General features: G+C 40.0%; 1 protein-coding gene across 2 annotated transcripts in view; it reads right to left on the bottom strand.

The window, feature by feature from the left end:
- The window catches only part of LOC133657517 (histone demethylase UTY-like), a 75,833-nt gene that overhangs the window by 26,888 nt on the left and 27,561 nt on the right, over nucleotides 1-21,384 (bottom strand). Inside the window, exons 6-18 of one of the 2 annotated variants that reach the window (XM_062058955.1) lie at nucleotides 17,744-17,864; nucleotides 17,617-17,671; nucleotides 16,970-17,004; nucleotides 16,327-16,420; nucleotides 16,125-16,251; nucleotides 9,737-9,835; nucleotides 9,232-9,451; nucleotides 7,800-7,937; nucleotides 4,098-4,229; nucleotides 3,946-4,017; nucleotides 3,771-3,872; nucleotides 3,252-3,677; nucleotides 1,014-1,846 (exon numbers count right to left, since the gene is read on the bottom strand). In XM_062058955.1, the coding sequence (XP_061914939.1) occupies nucleotides 1,014-1,846; nucleotides 3,252-3,677; nucleotides 3,771-3,872; nucleotides 3,946-4,017; nucleotides 4,098-4,229; nucleotides 7,800-7,937; nucleotides 9,232-9,451; nucleotides 9,737-9,835; nucleotides 16,125-16,251; nucleotides 16,327-16,420; nucleotides 16,970-17,004; nucleotides 17,617-17,671; nucleotides 17,744-17,864 (2,454 nt within the window). The remainder of the gene's footprint in view (nucleotides 1-1,013; nucleotides 1,847-3,251; nucleotides 3,678-3,770; nucleotides 3,873-3,945; nucleotides 4,018-4,097; nucleotides 4,230-7,799; nucleotides 7,938-9,231; nucleotides 9,452-9,736; nucleotides 9,836-16,124; nucleotides 16,252-16,326; nucleotides 16,421-16,969; nucleotides 17,005-17,616; nucleotides 17,672-17,743; nucleotides 17,865-21,384) is intronic. The other variant, XM_062058962.1, reaches the window with a different exon arrangement.

Here is a 21,384-nt window from a genome sequence, read left to right as displayed (position 1 = left end):
CAGAGGAGACGCACTGCCGAAGAAATACAGGAGGTGTAGCAGTGTAAAAGCAACTTTCAGACTGGAGATTTATTATCACAAGAACTCAAATAAATTCCCTGTCAGATATCAAAACATACTTTGGGAGAATTATTGGCAACAAGAGTAATTTTTATTTTTAATTAAAAAAATTTAAAAAAAGAGAACTCAAAACGCAAAAGGGCCAGTGCTTAAAAAATGGGTATTACTATATCTATTCACTAATTATTTATACATTTTTAAATACTAAATACTGGTATCATATGTGTATGTATTATATCTGCTCATAATTATTTTTTTTTTCATAAGGCCGATACCGATATACGTCTAAATCCTACATATCAGCACTGACTATTGGTTTATCTAGTAAAATGGACATAGTTATTTGGCCATTATGTAAAGCTCTCAGTCAGATGTACTCCTCCCCCTCTGCTTGATCGGACAGTGTGTAGGTAGGTCTACCTAATGTTGTGACCGGGTGAATCTATGTTAATGTTTATGAAGTTTTAACCACGTCTGGGAAAAATAGCGGTGACGACTTCAAGATATATATTTAAACTGCACATTTTTCAAAACATACATTACGACACTTTTGGAGAGGGTGGGGCATGATTTCATTTGCAATCTGGGAACGTCTGCAAAAACATAGCTTGCAGACAGACTCAAAAAACGGGTTATAAATGTGACTGTGGAGCAAAATTTACACCACGGCATATTCAATAAATATTATCTAAACCACAAGGAAGTGTTTTAAATATAGTTTGCAATCATCATTGGTCTCCTTTAATAATTTTTTGATCAAATGGTAAATGGTCTGTATTTATGTAGCACTTTACTATACCTGGAATGACACAAACCATGTGACACAAAATATCTGCATAGCAACAACAATACAGCCTTGGACTTATGTAACCACTTCTGATGAGTCAGTTTCTCTACAATTCCACTAGAGGGAGCCATCAGAACAACAAACCACAGCTTCTCAATTGGCTCACCTGCAGGCTTTCAGCACGTCGGTGGAGCTGGGGTAGATCGATACAGAGGAGGATGATGACGAGGACGATGAAGAGGAGCCGTGGGGAGGAGTGGCCTTGAGGTCGGTGACAGCGGGCGGCTCGCCCTTCAGTGGGCTTTGAGAGTCCTCAGAGATCCCTCCCTTGCCGTTACCGTTAATGGCCAGTGCTGTTGATGTAGTGGTGACAGGACTGTGGCCGCCCGTCTGGGTGTGTTCTGAGGACTTGGGTGAGGGCGTGGCGGTGGATATGGCGGAGATAGGTGAGGAGGCAGCAGAGCTTCCCTGTGGGTGTGGGGTGGAGGGGATGTGGATGTTGTTGACTTTGCTGGGCGATGTCCTGGATACAGTCCCTTCCGTCTTTCCCTCGGAACCCACCGCCAGCATGGCAGATAAACTAGGATTGTCAGCGCTAAGGCTCTGCTTCTCACCGCCTTCCGCCACCTTGCCGATGTGATTGGCCAGGCCGCCGGACTGCGCCGCTTTGCTGTCCGCAGATGACGGCGGCGACGGCGTCTTGCCTCCTGAACTGCCGTTGCCGATGGCCGCGGCTGTCGTGACCGGGGTGGCTGCAGTGTTGCCATCTTTGGTAGCGGACACACCGGGTACTGCCCCACTTGAGGTAGAGGACGGGGGAAGGGAGGGAGGGGATGGTAGGTGGTTGTGTGCTGGCTGCGGCTGTGGCGCCGCAGCGTTGGTGGAATGTCCAACCCGATTGTTGGGGTGAAGGGGGGGAATGGAGTTGGGGGTCTGCGAGTGAGAGGTGGTTCCCTCAATATTGGAGTCCACAAGAGGAACAGGCCGCTTCTGGAGCACCTAAAGCACAGGGAGAGCAGCTGATGAACAACACGACGTGGGGGGGGAATATATATAAAATAAAATAGTGCAAGAATATCTAAAAACATGAACGTGCAGAATTGACTGCAGTTGCAGATAACGCAAGGAACATTTTACATCTTTCTCCAAACAACTAAGACTATTCATGAGAAACTACTTGGCGCAATAGTAGTGACAACATTTTGCAACGTAGCACTGGTAGTGTAGATAACGTAGTAACTTTTCTACAGATAGCATGAGGTCATCATCACAAGTAGTGGAGTGTTAGTATTTCCACCTTCAGCTCTAACATACACTGAGACATTGCTTTATGTCTCTCCTTTCTTTTATGATGTACGCTCTTGACATGTACGCTTGCTTCCAGTTAATACCTTGTTAAGGCCTCAGTTTTTGCTGTTTTTATTAACTTTTAATACTTTTTAAAATCCGGCAGACATGAGTAGGAGTGTTCCAATAAGGGTTTTATACTGCCGATTTTCGAATGTTGTTCATGAGTGAGATCGTCCGATACTAATCACATGTATTAACTGTAAATGTTTTCATTTATTTATGGGGAGTGTTACAATATCAACACAATATTTGACGAGTCCCTTATTCCATACAATTGTTTTATCAGAACAAAGTCAATAGTACGCAATAAGCAAAAAACGACAACCTACTACTTATTTAAATCCTTTGGCTTTTGCCCTCAAAAGTCTTCCTGTGTAGAAGGACTTGTTGCCCAAATTTCTCAAGTTTATTGTCAGTTTTAATCCAAAATGCATCCATTCTCCCTCTTCTACCTCCATTCTGTTTTTGCTTGTAAGTACTCTGTGCGTGTGCGTTGTTTAACATGCACCTCTGCTCATTTTACAAGCTATGTCATGATGTGACGACGGCACGCCATCTGAATTTGTCCGATAATGATCGTTTAAAGCTTCTTTACTGTTAGGGGAATATGTTCCCTCCTTTGGTCAAAATGGAATGACTTGGAAGTTACTAATTTTGGCCTTGGTTTTGCTCAAAAAAGATAAACAAAATAATCTTAGTGGGAAAGAAGGTGTGTGTGCCCAACACATACGCCAAGTAAACTTTCGGTTTCAATCTCCACCAGGGTGCTGTAGCTAGATGGACAAAAGCAAAGAGGATAGCGACCATTTTCAGAGAGAGGCACAGACTTCTTACACGGCTCGGTCCTCTCCCCAGCGCTGGTCTCGCTATTGTTTGTATTTACTCTTTTGTATAAACTAAATTGTGAATTTTCGATTCTAGTCACCTCTCTTTATTCAGACAGCCTTGGAATAAAATAATCTGGGAGGACTCTTCCCTGCAAAACGATACTACTAAGGCGCAAAAGCATGAAGTGACAGTTGAGTGAAACACCTGCAGAGAGGTTGGCACTTGCCTGAGAGGAGTTAAGGTGCAGGGCCGGATGTGGCGTGGCGTCCTGTGTTTGCGTGCTTGTGCAGGTGTGAGGTAGCAGTGCTGCGTCGCCGCTGCCGGCAGGTTGCAGGTAAGGCACATCTCCATTGGGTCCCATTGCCGTGGGCCCCGGTTGATTATTATTACTACTACTACTGTTGGTACTACTACTACTACTAATACTACTACTAGTACTGTTGCTTTCACTCATGGGGAGGGATTCCGAGTGTCCGTGTACCCCGGGGCCCACAGGCCCGTTCGCCAGAGATTGAGGAGGGCACAGTGGCCGATGAGGTCCCAGATGGGGCCGCATGGGATGGAGGCTAGGGTTAGGGGAAGGAAGGGAATTGGCAGTTGGGCCATTGGGTAGGGAGGGGCGCACCTGACCTCCTGACACATTCTGCCGCATCTGCAAGAGAAAAAAATTACAATCACCGTTCAAGTTTGAAGAACACAATGATCTAATTTTGCTGCCTGTTCATACACAAGCTATCTTTTTTACCTGGTGCTGCTGCATCATGGCAAACTGAGCTTCTAGCTGCTCCAACATCTGCAGCTGTGGGGGCCTCAGACTGGCTCGATTGTTTCGCAGCTGTTCCAATAACTATAGACAACATAAAACAGTTATTGTAAAATCTGGAAGTGGCCTGAGGAAAAGTGCAGCGTCAATTTCCAACCTGTAACTTTTGTGGAGAGAGGTACCAGTTGGGGACAGGCTGCTGCACTGGATTACTGGCCCAGGAATCTCCCTGATTATAAGGAATGCGACAATACACCTTATGAAGCGCACTTTGAAAAACATGCACACTCGGTAACCGTTGGCTTTTACCTTGGCGGGGCTCAGAGCTCGCTTCCTCTTAGCCGGGCAGGACTGGTCCTCTGTTTGGCCGAGTGCGGCCACATGAGGAGGCAGCGACTGACCTGAACCACCACCCTCAGCAGTGTGGTTGGGTTTACAGGCCTGGATGAGGAAAGGGAGAAGGGCAAGCGGAGGCAAAATGAAACAAAAAGAAGGAAGAAAAGGTGGAGGTGTTAATGTGATATTAGATTTTTTTTTTTTTAAGTTAAAAATGTTTTAAAAAATCAGCGAAGCGCAGAGAGAAAGACAAGCAGAGCAAAAAGAGAATCGATAAATGCAAAATCATGATTGACAAAAAGAAGAAACATTGTTGAAGTAAAGCGAGAGGAAAAGCAAAGACAAGCGGAGGAGAGTAAGACAAACAGAAAAATACAAATCTGAGTAATGTTTGTATTTATAAACTATAATTAGAACATATTTAACTGAGGCACACTGGTTATTAAATGAACATGCTATGTTTAACTGAAGCATCACATGCCATTGCAGGTAGAAAGATTGGTTCTGCTTCCTGTCAAACACAGCAGCACACATTGTGGACGCCACTGTAATGACGGAACTCCAAAGTAATGTGTTCAACAGTTTATTAGCTACTACTGCTGGCCTACTTAAGAACACACATCTGGAAAGTGTACATTAGGGATGCTCCGATGCATCGGCCACCGATTAGTATTGGCCGTTTCCTCTAAAAAAGTATGTGATCGGTATGGGTGTTAAAAAAAGAGATACACATCTGAACCGCGATTTATTCCAATTCTAAATAGCTTAATTTTCAAGAACTCATTTTAAAAATAACTAATAGAATACCATTACACGCACGCACATACATATAAACATATACAGGTATATATATATACACACATACATATATATAAACATATATATACACACATACATATATATAAACATATATTAAAATTTAATTTAATATTTTTTTGTGCAAAATTATTTTTAAAACATACATTTTCCAACCTTTCATTGATAAACTACAATCAGGATTCAACCCAATACGTCTGCCTTACAAAACAAGGATGGGGCAATGTGGGGAAATTTGCCCTTATATTCTAATTCACAACGAAGCAGGAAGCGGCTAAGAATATGTTTGGAGTAAAATTTAATATGAAGACGAAGCACCCGGTCATTCATTAATTGACATTTTACATGCACTTTTTCCACGCTAAACAGGGCCCTAAACAAAACGCGTGTTCTGCCCATAGGACGTGGCAGCCTTGGGTATCGGAATCGTCAGCATAAAAACCGGATCAGAACATCCCTAATGTACTTGCATGCTATTTTATCAGCAGTGCTGTGGTAAAATCTTCTTCCTGCAGATTCCAAAGCATTAAAAAGAACATGAATATTTCAGGTTCATTCTTCTGAAACAACATGGTCAACATATCGACGCTTCTTTATATGTCGATCATGCAGGACCAGGCACACACCTACAACTTTCTACTGTGAACAGGCATAGATGAATAGGAGGTGATGGAACACTAGGGGGCGATAGATGAAAGCTGGCAACTGAATGCAGCACAACCTCATTGGCGGCACTGACCCGCAGTCAAAAGGCCAATAGAGTGTGAGATTTATGATGGCTTCTGTCTGACTTTAGGAGTCGCAGGCCTTTAATCTGTTTGAAAAGTGTGTACGGATGAGAAGTTGTCGGATTTGTTAGATTTGTCAAAGTGTGTGTCTAATGCTTCGTTATAATACGGGGTGATAAGGTGAGGGGAGATTAGCGTTCAATTTGAGCCGCGAGAGATATGTGAAGCCAAGTGACAGACTGGAAAGAATGGGTGTGGGGGGCTGAGTAACACTTGGCTCGACACTCTCCTCGTGCAAATTACGGTCACTGTGGCATGCATATTTAAATAGGTTGTATTCACTGGACGTCACGTCCGGCTCATTAAATATGCGAGGCATGAAGTGGTGGGCCACCGAGCGTCTGTTGTCAGAGCGTTGTGGGCTGCATTTTGCCTTCCTCGAAGTGAAATACCCTATGCTTGCATTGTTTAAGGCTGTTGGAACGGTTCAAATCGCGAAAAGGATGAACGTTTCTTCAGAGTTCCTCGAGAGGTAATCAAGAAGGGCGAAAAAATGTGCAAGATTTTACGAAAGAAGACGAGAAAAGTGTCACACACTCCAGTCCAAGAAGGCGCAGTCGAAGAACGCACGTTTGCAGTGATCACTTCATCAAAGGTTTGTTTGATGTATTTTAAACATTCTGTATTTCCCATTGAAGTATTATCTTGATTTGTGTTTTGTCTCGTTTCTGAGTTCTTCGCCAATGAGAAGTGCTGCAAATTAGGAGGAAAAAAATAGGATTAAAAAGCCAAATGTCCCGTTGTGGGAATACTTCAGCTTCAAATCAGGTGGGCAATATGAGCCCATCAACAGGGATGAAAGAGCAAACATGACGTGATCATGTAATGGCAAAAACCAAAAAGACAACGTCCATCCACTTTAGGATGTTCAAAATGTATTTACATAACATTTTTGCATACAGGGATGAGAGTCCATTTCATTTTTTATTTATTTCGGATAACAAAGTTATTTACCTTCCAATTACAGTATAATAGTAAACAATTCTACAATAAGGAAAAATACAAGTTTATATTCTTTTAAATGTAAACTTGTATTATTATATATTATGATTATGTTACATTATAAACACTGTACAGTTTTTATTGATTATTCAGTTTAAGAGCATGATGTAGACAAAAGCGGTGCGTCTCTCAGCATTAAAATCAATACTTTTTAAAGTAAAATATTGCATATTGATCTAATGTGTGGCACCTTGAGACAAACATATGTTGACAGTCTAAAAGTAACATGTCTTTCTTTACTTGTTATTTTCGCAGTTTTATGCAGTTGTATGTATTTTTGAGTATAATATCGCAAATCGAATCGCGGTCACAATTTGAGAGAAAAATTCCAATTAGGTTTTGTCTCAAAATCGTGCAGCAATCATAAATGAAGCTTGCACAACATACACAACGTTGAGATCAATAGTTATTTTTTGGTAAAAAGACTACAAACATGGATGTAGACGCAAAGTTAAATTATAAAATGCAACCTTACCCGAGCAAAAACGATGCATGATTTATCCGGGAGAGTCTTTGTACCAATTTCCTTCACCTAGCCACACATAAATAAGTTGTAGACCTCCATGCTTTTCTAACTTTTCATCTATTTTGTCATGTAGAATGACGTCAGGAGCTCCAAATAGTTCAACATTTCTGGGAACACGACCAACGGATAACCCTTGAGATCACTCGACAAATCTTAATCTGATAATGTATAAGGATAGATTCAATTGCATAGGTTGCATTTTTGCCCTTATCCGCTTTTAGTGGTAAGATCTAGGCCCCTTGCGTACTCCGATAGGTCGCACTGCCATGTTGTTTTGATGGCCCACCACTTCTTTGACATTTGTTCAAACGTCACGTGTCCGAATACAACCTATATGTTATCCCAATGCGGTTTTAGAAGAAACGTCAAAACAATATGTGCGGCTCTATGTAAAGCAGCGTGGGAGGTGTACTTCAAGCACAAGTGTTACCCATCGGTGTGCCCAACAGTGCATGTGTTGACCTGCAGAAGTGTCGGCGTGTGCATTAGGATTATGTGTTTTGAGCGCCTTGGGTCAAAAAGGGGAGGGATCTGGTCTCTCACCTGCTGTGACGCACTGCTCAGGCCTCCCTGCCTGGAGGTGAGCTCAGCCGGGATTGGTAGACTCCATGCCGCCTCAATAAGAGGAAGCATTTTACTTTTACTCTGGGGGCTACTGAGCTGGGGGTTACTCAACTGAGCCTAGGGGAATGGAAAACGACGTGAAAAAACAAAAAAAAAAAGGGGAAAAAAAGAAGGAAAACACAAAAGGCTTGCTTACCAAAACTAGGGATGCACGATACATTTATTTTTTCAAGCTGATACTGATAACGTCCTGCTTTTCAAGACCGATACTTTATATCTATACTGAAGTGCAGTTTGTACACACCGGGAGCTAAGAAAGATTACAACAAAGGTGAACTTAATAAACTGCCTGTAGATTTGTCTTGATTAAAGCTACATTTTCAGTGATGAAATCACAGATCGCTTTGGCCCTCAGGTCGTCTCTACTAGCAAACTTTTCAATCGTGCAGCGATAGGAACAAGCCCTTTCTATTCAGCTGGCTTTGGGGCAGCTCCTTCAACAGTCCAATGTCTACTTGGGCTTTCAAAACATCGTCGTAGCGATGCTGATGATGTTTGATAGGTTGAAGCGCAATGTTTTTCCCCTCCTTGCGGAATTTTTGCAGAAGTCTGTTTTAAAAGTCTTCCCTTGAAACTGTTAAGAAGTCTCACGCAATCGACGCCATGTTTGTTTACAGTGAGAGCAGGAGCAGTTTACGACAGGCCACATAAGTAAGGAAGAGTACCGCTTGATTTTCTCACCCTGACCCACCTACAGCAGGGTAGTTTCGCCTCACCAGTTATAGGAGCATTTTTTAAATATCAGATTTATTGTGAGACGCCCTAATATCAGCCTGATAACTATCGGTCTGTTTTTATCGTGCATCCCTAACAAAAACCTACAAAAAAGAAAAAACGATGACCTCAAAATAAAAAAATATCAGCAATGGTACATTTTATAGCACAAATAAATGTGGTTTGCTGAGTAAGTCTTGAAGCAGCTTGGCCATGAGTGAGCAGCGTGATTCGAACGAGGAGGTATCTGAATGACACTCAACAACAATAATCCCAAACACGGTCCTTTAGGACAAGCCACTGTTGTGGAAAAGTGACATTGCCTCATGCACATGTGAAAAGAGATGGAACTTGCTTGTGGGGGGAGTGCAGATGAGGACATGCCAGCAGGTTGCTTACTCATAAGATACCTTGACGGTAAATGGCTTAACTAATTCCCAGGGTGCTGCAGTAGAACTTGTGTTTTTTCTGGCTACTTATTACTCGTTTTTGATCAGGGTCTGTGTTCAAGTCTTTTTCTAACTCTGTTACATTGTTAAATATTACACAATAGTGACTTGACAACAGCAGCTGTGCCCAATTCAGTGTGGCAGCACCAAGCTATGTTTACCACTGCCTTACACCTTTCTCCACTCACCTGCAGGCATTTGATTCGGTGGGTCAACACAGCGGCATTGGTGCACGCCTTGCTCCGTGTGGCATTGACGTAGCACTTGATGGCGTCGTGCGGCTGGTTGCACGACTCGTAAAGTGTGCCCAGGTCCATCCAGGCGGCGGCGTGACTGTGGTCCAGCTGCACGGCACAAATGTACGCCTGCAGCGCATCCATGGGCTGGTTCTGCTGCTGGTACAACACACTGGGGAGGGGGGGATAAGGACAAGTGTGTGAAATGCAGAAAGAGGAAAACGTCGCTGTCCGATGAAAATAATGTCACTTCACTGTCACATGACGATAATGTTTAAACTCCCTCCCATGTAACTGCACCACATGACTCACGGCTTGTAATTACTCGTGCAGTTACAGTATTAGACAAACAAAAATACATATGTATGTATTCTGAAATCTGTTTTACAGTAAAAACATTCTTGCTCCTAAAAAAACAACGGTGACATTGTCTTGATTAATGCAAATTAATTGTTACCCTATTGAGCACCAGGTATCTGCGCTGGCCTCAGATTTATCGATGGACTGCCGATAGGAGATGAAGGCATCCTGGACTTTTCCAATACTTGAGTAGCACCTGCAGGAGAAATCAGTTGTAAGGATTGGAACATGCAGCTAACCAGATAATTTAAAGAGCACCAGAGCTTAAAGTGGAACTGCCCTTTTTTTTTTTAATTTTGCCTATCATTTTAAAATTTAAAAAATTTAAGTGAGACAAAATCACATATATTTTCTTTTCTTTATGCAATCGAAATCATAAAATACAGCCAGTACCAGGTGGCTAAGGCAGCTAAAGTGAGTTCACTATTCCACCCATAAAACCCTCTTAAAAAACACCCAAAAAACATTATTGATGCTTTTATTTTTTTCTGTATTGTGTAGTTATAATTATATGCTTTTACTTGTAATTGTATTGAGTTTGTGGACCCCAGGAAGACTAGTGGGTTGTTGTGGCAACCAGCTAATGGGGATCCTTAATAAAAATCAAATCAAAATCCAACAATACTTAATTTACATCTCGTGACCTGATTATTAGCCAAGTATTAGCAATAGCTTTATTTTAAGAGCTAGCCAAAACTATTTTAAGTTTTTTTAAGCCGTGATCACAAAGAGCTAATCAGCTAATGCTGCTATATGGACATTCTGAGCCGGTGAAAGGTAATTGTAGACTACCGGTACTCTCACCTGGATGGTAGAATGTTGTGGCCATAAAACGAGAAGTTGGTCAACTTTGTCATTCAACTAAGACTCGGTGATGGCGAAAAAGACACAAAAAGACGTTCGTTTGCGGCACATTTTTTATGGTAACCCTTTGCAAGGATTAAGATTAACAATTCAAACAAACAGTAAAGATAAGAAAATCCCATCAGTCAGCATCCCAGTGAGAGTAGACATTATACAGTAAGTGATTGTTTTATTATGTTTCATGTTTGTATATCTTGTTTAGCACTTAGAACTACTGTTGGATGATGCTTAGTGTTTTTTGTTGAAGGTAAAAACAAACACTGTGATGCACCTGTGAAATTAATAATAAAATGAGCAAAATACTTAAGTATGGCATGTTATTAAAGCGTGTATATAAAAACGATGGAGGCTTTTGGGTATTTTTAGAGCACTTTATAAGCGGAATATAGCGACTCCTAATAGCTCATTTGTTAGCTAACTTTTGCTTCTGCTAGGGTTTATTTACTAAGTTACTATGCATAAAAAAAGAAAAACATATGTATTCTTGTCTAACAAAAGGATTGTGAATGACAGACAAAAACATGTGCAGTTGCTCTTTAAACATCTCTCACATACTATCAAGAAATGAATGGCTACAATCTAAGACCTTAGTAGCGGGGGGAAAAATCACTGTATCAATGTGTACATTGGATCAAGCAAATGTAAAAATATTAAAAATATTAGAGCTGTGCCAATCAAATTTTTTCACTTCCGATATTGGTGTTGGCTAATACAGATATTGAGTTGATAAAATATCAGCACTTCTTATTCACAGTAGCACCCCAACGTAAGAGTGTTTTGAGAAAAAAGCGGTCTCTCGGCTAATTGTTATGCTTTAAGTTGAAAGCAAAAATATGAGTTACAAGCATCTCTACAGTCATGGTGAACAATGTTCCCTCTAATTTTTTATGTGTGTGAGCAAACGCATAAACTCCCGGAGCATTCAGTGAAGCACATGTGAGCAATACCAGCATCACAACTGTCCCAAACCTGACTTAGCAAGTTCAATGTTTTATTATAATAATCAAAAGACAGCAGTCGTTTTGATTAAATGATTTAGTGATTTGGCCCACTTTAATTGAAAATAACAAAAGCAATGTACTAGTATTGTGTGTCTGTTCAGGGGTCCCACTTTGAAAATAATTTGCACACATTTCAGACATCACATTTAGTTCCCCTTAACACATTCACATGTTGCACAATGAGATGTAAGCATGGGATATAGTGTACATTCCTGTAACTTTCTGTTGGTAGAATACATCTTTTTATTAGCATTTCTTTAATCTAGTAACAGCATATGATGGTTGATATCCATAAATGAACATTCTAATAAATGGCAGTAAAATAAGAACACACCTGACTGAGGAGTCAACGTAACGACCTGGCATTTACACTTTGTGTGGTGTTGGAAGTTGTCTGACTTTTTGTGTGGCCATAAAACGCATCAGTGGCTAATTAGTGCCATGAGTGTGTGTGTTGGCGGTGGTGCAGGTGAGAGAGCCAGGGCTGCAGTTGATGACAAAGAGTTGGTTTAAGCCCGGTTTTTATGCAGAAAATTTCCAGTTTTTCTAGACAGAAGTTTTTACTAATGCTTTTGTTGTGGCTATGACCTAATACAAACAGTTTTGCTCAATAAAGTGATCGATGGAATTCCTGTCCTCTTTAAAGCTTCTCGACAAACGTTACAAAAATGTAACAGTGTTGACTGACCAACATTGTTTTATCTGTTGTGGCCGCTTGTTGTCACTTGTCACTCTGAGTTGCATTGCAAAATCCTACAGAACAAATCGTTGTGTGTTTATTTTGTTCAGAGTTCAGAGTGGATTTTATTATGTGCGCAGCATAGATTTACTGTGCGCAGATGGCGCATGAGCAGAACGTTGACGGTGAACCCTCTAAAATCCACCCAAAACATCTGGTCATACTTGGAAGCATTAGCTTATAGCTAGAGATCAATATAACTTTGTTTTCAAACCTTGATAAGGAATTCAGTGGTGATATTCATTGAATTAAAGAAGTAAATCATAAAAAAAACATGACCGAGCGTGTTGCCACTTGATTAGACAACACTGCTAGCCTGCACCATACTGATGCAGCCAAAAATGTTAAGATAATATCTGAACGGCATACATTTATCCATGAAAATATGGAAAAGTTGTTGATAGTGTGTTTGACGGAAAAGCAGCTGGAAGGAGATACCGTAGAAGTCCGCTATATATTACTTTATAAAACTACTATAGTTGTTGGTAGTACATTCCATTGTATTGTTTTTACACAATATTTCTTATCTAAAAGTTTGTTTTTCTTTTTAAAAGACATGTTACATGTTAAAAGTGTGCTGTTTTGGGAAGGGGCAAGCACCAATTAATTTCAATCCATTTCAATGCAACATGTTGATTTGAGATACAAGTGTTTTGAGTTAGGAGCTCCGTCACAACCAATTAAACTCAGAAGTTGAGGTACTACTGTACTTTTATTATTTTGTTAGGGGATTTTAGAAAAGGTTTGATGAAGTGAAATTACTCTAACAGAAAACAAAGGTAGGTAAAACAAACACTAACATATTTCTTATTAACCATCTGGAATGGTCGTATGTTGTCTTTAGTTAAGTGGAGTGGTAATGGTATTTTTGGTGGCACCTAGAGGCCACAATAACCCATAAAGTTAAACTAATGACTATGGTCCGGTAAAATAATAGATTTGATTAATATATTTAACATTTTGCAATGTCAATTCCCAAGGCCTAATATATATAATCTCCCCCGACGCCTAATGTGTGTGCAGCAACAAACTTCAGCTTCCAACAACAAGCCGCCCAGGGCCAAACAAAAAAAGTGAGACTATTAGCAGCATTACCAGTATTACAGTAATAGAAGCAATCGCAACTTTAGTCTGCCAAGATTTATGCCTACATTTGCCAGCTTCAAGCAGGTCTTTCAGGTGCTTGAAGTGAACCACACTACATTATGATCATGGAACATAACCATCTGATTGAAACAGTTATTTCTATTGATATTTGTAACAGAGTCTTGTAAGATGAATGCTAATGTGGTGCACGTTCACTAGAAGAAGACAGCAACTGTAACTCGAGGGGTGCTTTTGTTGACAAATTCCCCGCATGCAGTAGTGCGGGGAAAAAACAAGCGTGCTCACTTACAGCCTTCACAATAAAATTGCTGTGTTACGTCCTGTAGGACTGCGCTAACAAAATAGGAGCTCCACCACTTGGAAAAAAAACTCTACTTTGTTGCAATTTCCAGTTATGGAATGTAGTGTACACTTTTACTTGCAATTCCTTTCGGATCTCAAAATTACTCTTGAGATTTTTGAGAAACTTTTAGGTGTCAAAAATTGTTTATGGTGAAGAGAAAAAACACAGTACATTTGTTATTTTGGAACAGGTTTGAGACTTGTTCAATATTTAGGTGCAGAATGCAGATCAATTTGAATTGAGACTGATCGATATAAAACGATATAAAACAGGGGTGTCAAACTCATTTTAGCACAGGGGCTGCATGAACAATAAAAATCCATGGCATAATAACCTAAAAATACAATTACAACTCCAGATTGCTTTCTTTGTCCTACTTTGGCCCAAAATAGAACACGCACATTCTGAAAATGTACATATCACAAATAATCCACTTGACAAAACACTTCAAGTTAGTTGAAAATTCAGTGGAAAAAATTAGTGGAGTTTCAAAACACCATGAAGAACACAATGAACTTCGTCTCAGTGTATCTACAAAGCCATTAAACTTAAGTCACAGTCTGTGGGATTGACCAAAATACAAAATAAATAAAAACTATTCCAAGTATCAAAAACCTCATTTGTCATGACCACATATTAATCCTGTGCTAACTCAACAAACCATACAAACTGAGGTAGAAACTATTCAAGTGGGTTGAGTTACTCCCTGCCTTTTGGGCATCACTGTGTATTGATAGAAAAATAAAAGCTGTGCAATGTGTCAACAATTTCAACAAAGTAAACGTATAAACTTAAGAGACTGACAGTATTGCAGTAAATCACACAATGTTGACTTTCTTTAAATTTGCACAAAAGACAATAATTTTCACAGAACTATATCAATGTGCAGTGTCTCATGCAGCATTTTAAGTTGGGTCACCAATTGTATATTTTACCCGTTTGTTTTATGTTGGGTCGAGGGTGAGAAGCCGCAGCTCCGCTTTACTGTGTGCCTCTTGCTTGGTATACTTGCTCGGCCCCGGTATAAACAATTTGCTTGCCTAGCAGAATTGCTCTTGTGACATCAAGTGGACATACGGTATTTAGAATAGGAGTTTATTTTATTTAAAAATGCAGCTCAATTTTACACTTAGCAAACTCATCTCGCAGGACAGGTTAAACCTGTGCGCGGGCCTGATTCGGCCCACATACCTTATGAAAATTGATTTTAAAAATTGGCCATGACACCTAGCTCTACTCACGACCTAAGTTGTATGATACGGACAAAATTGTTAGCTTCTGCCTTGATGACTTTGTATCTGTACGTAATATGCAACTATAATTATTTGATTCTTGTTCATATTCACAAATGTGCTTTAGACTGCAAATTGTGTTGAATTAAGGACACTTAGGACATATGTCTAGCTTGTGTGCTTAGCTGTCGTGTAGCTGCTAGCTCCTAGTAGCCTATAACATACCATGTTTACGTCTTGTAAATGACTTGACTTAATTACAATAAAAGACCAACCTTTTGTGCTTATTTAGGACAATAAAATATTAACTGGCTGTCCACTTTTGCATAAGGATGGATGGAAGGGCTTATATCGGATCTAATAAGGAGGTTATAGACGCAAGCTGCTATAAATTCAATACTTGTTTCTTTGCTGATATTGAACCGAGATCTTATCAGATCACAACATCCCAAGTTAATTTTTCAAACACTATATCAAAACCAAATATACAAATGAACAGAAGTGAACAGATAAGCTGCTACAGAAATTGTCAACATGAATGAATTGATTTCCTACCGCTTATCTTGTTGAAGATGATGAGCGAGAAGTTACATGCATTCTGGTCTCGACGCACATACAGGTGAAACTCAAAAGTTTGTTTATACCAGCAATTAGATTTACAAGGTGAAACTAATAAATGACAGAGGCTCATAAAATGCAACTCAAGATATTTCAATACTTATTTTGATATAGTTTTGATGATTATGGCTTACTGCTTTTGAAAACCTAGAATTAAAAATGTCAAAAGAATTTGGGTTTTCAAAAACTGTAAACCAGGATAAACAAAATTATGACAAATTAAAGCTTGACGTATTTCAAGTTTATATCACATTACCGTAAATTCCGGACTAAAAGCTGCTACTTTTTTCCTACATTTTGAACCCCGCGGCTCATAGTCCTGTGCGGCTAATATATGGAAAAATATTGCTGAAATAAGTGGACTTTTACAAGATATTCAAATATTTAGAGTTTCACTTGTTCTAGTTTATACAAACAACCATCCACAAACAATATAGTCTTTGTTTGTGGATTATGGGGAGAAATCTAAGTGTCTGGACCTTCTGGACGTGAGGCAGAAGTGCTGACAAGTACATGCATTTGCTTTCTTGATGAGCAACAATATGAAACATGGCAAGCATGACACAGATGGGGCATCGTACCTGCCCAGGAAGTACCAGGACTGTCCAGAGTTGGGGTCCGCCTCCAGAGATTTTTGCAGACACTGGATGGCATAGCTGTCCCTGTTGGATTTATCCCCAAGATGCTCCACCATATGATGCATCCAGCCTTTGGAGACAAAAGGTAACCACTGAAAGTCAGTCAACTGTGCAGACAAGTGTTGAATGTTGACAAGTGTCTTACCAAGCTGCTGTAGGGTAGTGGCCTTCACCTGTGCAGGAAGATCCTCTGTCTGCAGAAGGCTTTCATAAGCCTCCTTGGCAGCCCGGTATCTCTTCTGGAACAAGTACAGAAAGTGGACATCTGTCTTTGCCATTTTTCCCTTGTTCAACATGATCAACAACTCAACCGTCTTCCACTTTGCCATTATTCGTCCTGCATACAATATAAAGCCAACAGTTCTACGCAGACACGTGTTCTGACACAGCGCATTAGTGGGGAAGCTGTGCTGCCTTCAAGTGTAAGCGACATTACCTCTACTGAGAGAGAGAGACCATCAGCATACAAAAGAGGGAGAGCCAGAATTTCTTGTTTCCGTGGCAACCCCGTCGATCGGCTCGGAATAATCTCCTACCCCCCCCCCCCCCCCGCATTTGCCACCCACTCACACACCACGCTCCCTGCTTTCATTTGTCAGCACTTGACTCAAAGAACAGAAAATAGGGCTTTCCCTGGGACTTGACAGCGCTACAATATAAAAGCTGTAGTAAATTAGTAATGCTGCATAAAAATTTGGCAGCTCTCTTCACTTGGTTTAATAAAGCACTGCAAAATACATTGACTGCGTGACAATAGGACAGGACAATAGAAAACAACAAGCACTCACCTGAATCTCATATAAATGAGCAATGTGGAACTGAACTGCAGGAGGAAAGAAAACAACCAGGTTAGAGGTTATTTGACATTGAAAAATATTAAAAAGACGTAGTCGTCTTTTTCCTCCTCCTCGTCTTTTGCACACTTTGGTCAGTGTTGTTGCATTCTCAATGAACAGAAGCCCAATGTCGGCTTACGGAAAAGTCGGGTGGTGGCGCACCCGGCAGCACCTTCCAGCGTGTGGAGCGCCGCAGTGATGATCTAAGCTGCCTGAGTGACTCTCAGCAGATAGAGCGAGGACGAGGAGAGAGAGAGAGGGGAAGAAAGACAGGGGCTGCCCTTGCCGTGTGAGTGTCTGAGACACATGAGGAGGCGAAGGCAAACAGTGAGAGGCTGGGCTAAAATGGATATTGTTGTCTCCAAGGTAACACAGCAGGTGGGCGTGATGAAGCATCTTTGTTTTTTTATATCCTAACCAGCAATCGTTTGCTCCCAGGCCAGGGAAAACAACCTTGCTGTGTGTGTGTTTGAGAGCTAAAAGTGAGTAATTATAAATTGTTTGATTATCTTTTGTGAAGGTCAAATTGGCACCGCTGTGGTTACAGAAAATTAAATCTGAACATTTCCAGAAAGTCTGAGTAGAAAATTGGAACTTACTTTCAGCTTTGGACAAAGTGCAGGGATTGGAGTCAATCAAAGCTAGCTGAAAATGCTGTGAGGGAACATAGAGGGCAGAAATTAGGAAAGGCATCCTTAGTTTCATGATTGTTAGGAGTGTGCCTACCTTTAGACTTGACTCATAGTCTGTGTTGACCTTGAACATGAGACCCAGGCGAAGGTGGATCTCCTTGGCGCGGGAGAATCCCGGGTCAATATACAACACTTCCTGGAATGCTTTGATCGCCCTGGTGGAGGGAATAAAGAAACAATAAAGAGACTACGATTTGCTTTGACAATTTTGTCCATAGTCGATGAGCAGTCGACTGCAGTGGTACCACAACTTAGGGGGCCCCAACTCAAGAGTGTTTTGAGATAAAGCGAAGAGACAGCTCTTGAGTTGCAAGCAAAAAATTTAAGTACAAACATCCATGCCATGAGTTAGCGCAGCAAATGTCTCAGTGAATCCTGTAAGATCCAACCACGCTTGAAAACCGCACTAAAACAACACCTCCAGGCAACTTCAACCCTTGACTAACACCCTCCCCCTTCCACATCCCACCTCCCTGGATTGTAAATAACCAAATGTAAATAATCAAATGTATTTCTAATGTATATACTTGTTCTTATGCTATCTGAACTCACTATGTTCTCTGCTCGCTGTACATATCTTACCAAGTCAGACCTACACTCTTTCAATGCCCATTTCTCTGATGATCTAATTGTTGATGACTGAAGTGCTGTAATCAACAAAACCCTCCTCATCCCACACCCCTAAATAATGTAAATAATTCAATGTATATACTTTGATGATTAACTTGTGGGATGACTGTATTATGCTGATAGTATATATTTGTACCATGAATTGATTTACGTGGACCCCGACTTAAACAAGTTGAAAAACCTATTCGGGTGTTACCATTTAGTGGTCAATTGTACGGAATATGTACTGAACTGTGCAATCTACTAATAAAAGTTTCAATCAATCAATCAAAAACCAAAACCTCTGTTGGTCTTCCTCGCTAGCCTTGCCTTATACGTAGCTAGATTGACATACCTTTGTTTTTCTAACAATGAGAAGAAAGAAAGTGAGTGCTGAAAAGTGGATGACATTCATTGAATTAAATAAAGAAATAATACATGACAGAGTGTAGCTAACTTAGTGAAGCAGTTCGATCATAGCACTGCGAGTACATTGCTCTCAGCACATGATCCCTGAACGCAGTGATCCCTCTTTTCAGTCATTCAAAATCTTTGTCTCAGTGGGCTGAGAGCGAGACCGCTAGCTTACACACACAAAAAGTACAGACAGAGAGCCTTGCTACTAGCAACATGCAAGTGAGAGGTTTCGCAAAGATTAAGATAAAAATTTAAGAGGAAACAATATGATATCGATGCCAAATATTCCGTTCCGGAAATATTTCAACTTCAAAACGAATGGGCTATACAAGCCCATCAACGCGAACAAGCGACAATGCCGCGATGGCAACAAAGAAATCAAATCAAATTTTATTTATAGAACACTTTTTATACACTGGTAAGTGGCAAACAAAGTGCCGTACAAAACAAAACAAACAAAAAAAAATAACAGAAGAAAAGAAGAAAACATACACACGCATTCACGCATTCACGCAGACACACAAGAAGAGGACTATTGACAATAAAGCAAAAACAAAACATGGCATGGCACTGATGATTTGAGGAAAAAAACCCACCTTGGAGGCGTCCACATAATAACTCAAATAAACACCATTTAAAAAAATACTGTATAAAGCATATGATAATAAAAAAAATTTAATCAAAATATAAATAATAGAAATATTACATCAATAAGTTAATGTAAACATAACACAGAATAATAGTTTAAAAAAAAAAGATGACTAATATGGAAAACAACAAAATAAAATAAAAACAGATGATCAGTCAAAAGCCTGATTAATAAGGTGTGTCTTAAACTTTTTTATTTTTTTATTTCAACGCTCACTGAAGTCCTGAGGCTCTCTGGCAGGCTGTTCCACAGGTGAAGGCCATCACAGCTAAATGCCGCCTCACCATGGGTCTTTGTTCTGGTATTTGGTAAAGATAAGAGGCTAGTGCCAGAGGACCTCAGGATCCGCGAGGGTTGATACAGTAAAAGCAGGTCAGATAGATAAGTAGGCACAAGGCCATTAAGACATTTTGGAAACTAATAATAGAACTTTAAAATTGACCCTGAGGTGGACAGTGAGCCACTGCAGCGACTTTAAAAAAGTTTTCCAACTCTGAAAACAAATGCACTTTAAGATGTTCAATATTTAAGTTAAACGTTTGCTTAAAGAAAATAAGTCCATTTCATTTTTTTTGTTTGTTTATTTATTTAGGATAACTAACGGTAACAGTAAGCAGCCAGCAAGTAAGTAACCAAGAGTAAATTCCAGACTATTAACTGCTACTTTTGCCCTACGCTTTGAACCCTGCGGCCCTTAAAACAGTGCAAGTAATGTAAGGATTTTTCTTCGCTGATGGAATAGTTTCTAAAAAACATATGCAAATACATTAAAATGGTGTGTTCTTGTCTGTTCTATGGCGTCATCTTTTGGATGAGATCGCTGCTGGGTGAACGGCTACAGTGTTTCCGGCTGTTTAAAGTACCAGTAGAGTGGAAAAACAAGTTGACATTATATGCTTATTTATGTTTCATTGTATCCATTAAACCATATTTAATTGTATTTCCAATCCGCAAAGCATGGGAAAACACCATTTAAACATTACAAAATGCCACAAATTCAGTCAGCCAATTTGAATAATCCGCTCCGAAAATCTTCGGCTATTGCCGGAGATTGACGTCGCAATAGTAACCCTTCTGGACTTTGACATTATTATCAGATCAGTCATACTGGAAATTTGCGAATATTTGAAAGAGATGTGCTGTTTATCATTCACAATCCTTATGTAAGACATCAACACGTTTTTTTTTTTCTTTTATGCATTCTATGTCGTAAATAAATAAATAAGTAAAAAGTCCACTAACAATAGCTGCTCTCCATTTTGCCCACAAAACTCTGTAACACTATTTATATCTTGTGACCTGAATATTAACCAATTATTATTAATGTTGTTATTATAAGTGCTAACACATAAACTATTTTTAGCATTGATAACCGTGAGCTAACTATAGTTTATGCTGCACTGACTCAATAAGAGACTTTAATGTGTTTATAAAATGAAACTGAGGACAAGCGGTAGAAAATGGATGGATGGAAGGATGCAGTAATGCAACATACATGGATGCAAACAGCCGTAAAACTGTAAAGAAGAAGAAGAAGCTGTGCTGCTTCTGCTACCAGTGCTCCACGTTTGGCTTGTCAAAATGATTCTAGATCATAAATCATGACTCATCTGTAAATTAGGAGGATTCAGACATGAATCTAGAAGCTGTTCATCTGTGACATTAAGTATATACCCGTAGACGGAGACAAGTACACACAACCAAAGACAGTGTGAATGTCAGCAGCAACCCTTTAACCATTCATCTGGATTAAAATTAATTCTCTGTAAGATTGATACTATTTGGATCATATCTATTCACTCGCAAACTTTGTAAGTCTTTCTGTGTCATACATATATAATAATAGCTTCAATGTAGAGGCAACTTGTTTTTCCACTCTACTGGTACTTTAAAGCTTTGAACCGTAAGTACAAGTGCTGTTCTTCCCGGGCAGCACAAGTAGCCTACTTTAGTTACCGTATTTTTCGGAGTATAAGTCGCTTCAGAGTATAAGTCGCACC

The sequence above is a fragment of the Entelurus aequoreus genome, linkage group LG01 (genome assembly GCF_033978785.1).
Source record: "Entelurus aequoreus isolate RoL-2023_Sb linkage group LG01, RoL_Eaeq_v1.1, whole genome shotgun sequence".
Classification (NCBI taxonomy): domain Eukaryota; kingdom Metazoa; phylum Chordata; class Actinopteri; order Syngnathiformes; family Syngnathidae; genus Entelurus; species Entelurus aequoreus.
This window is presented reverse-complemented; position numbering and strand designations above follow the sequence as displayed.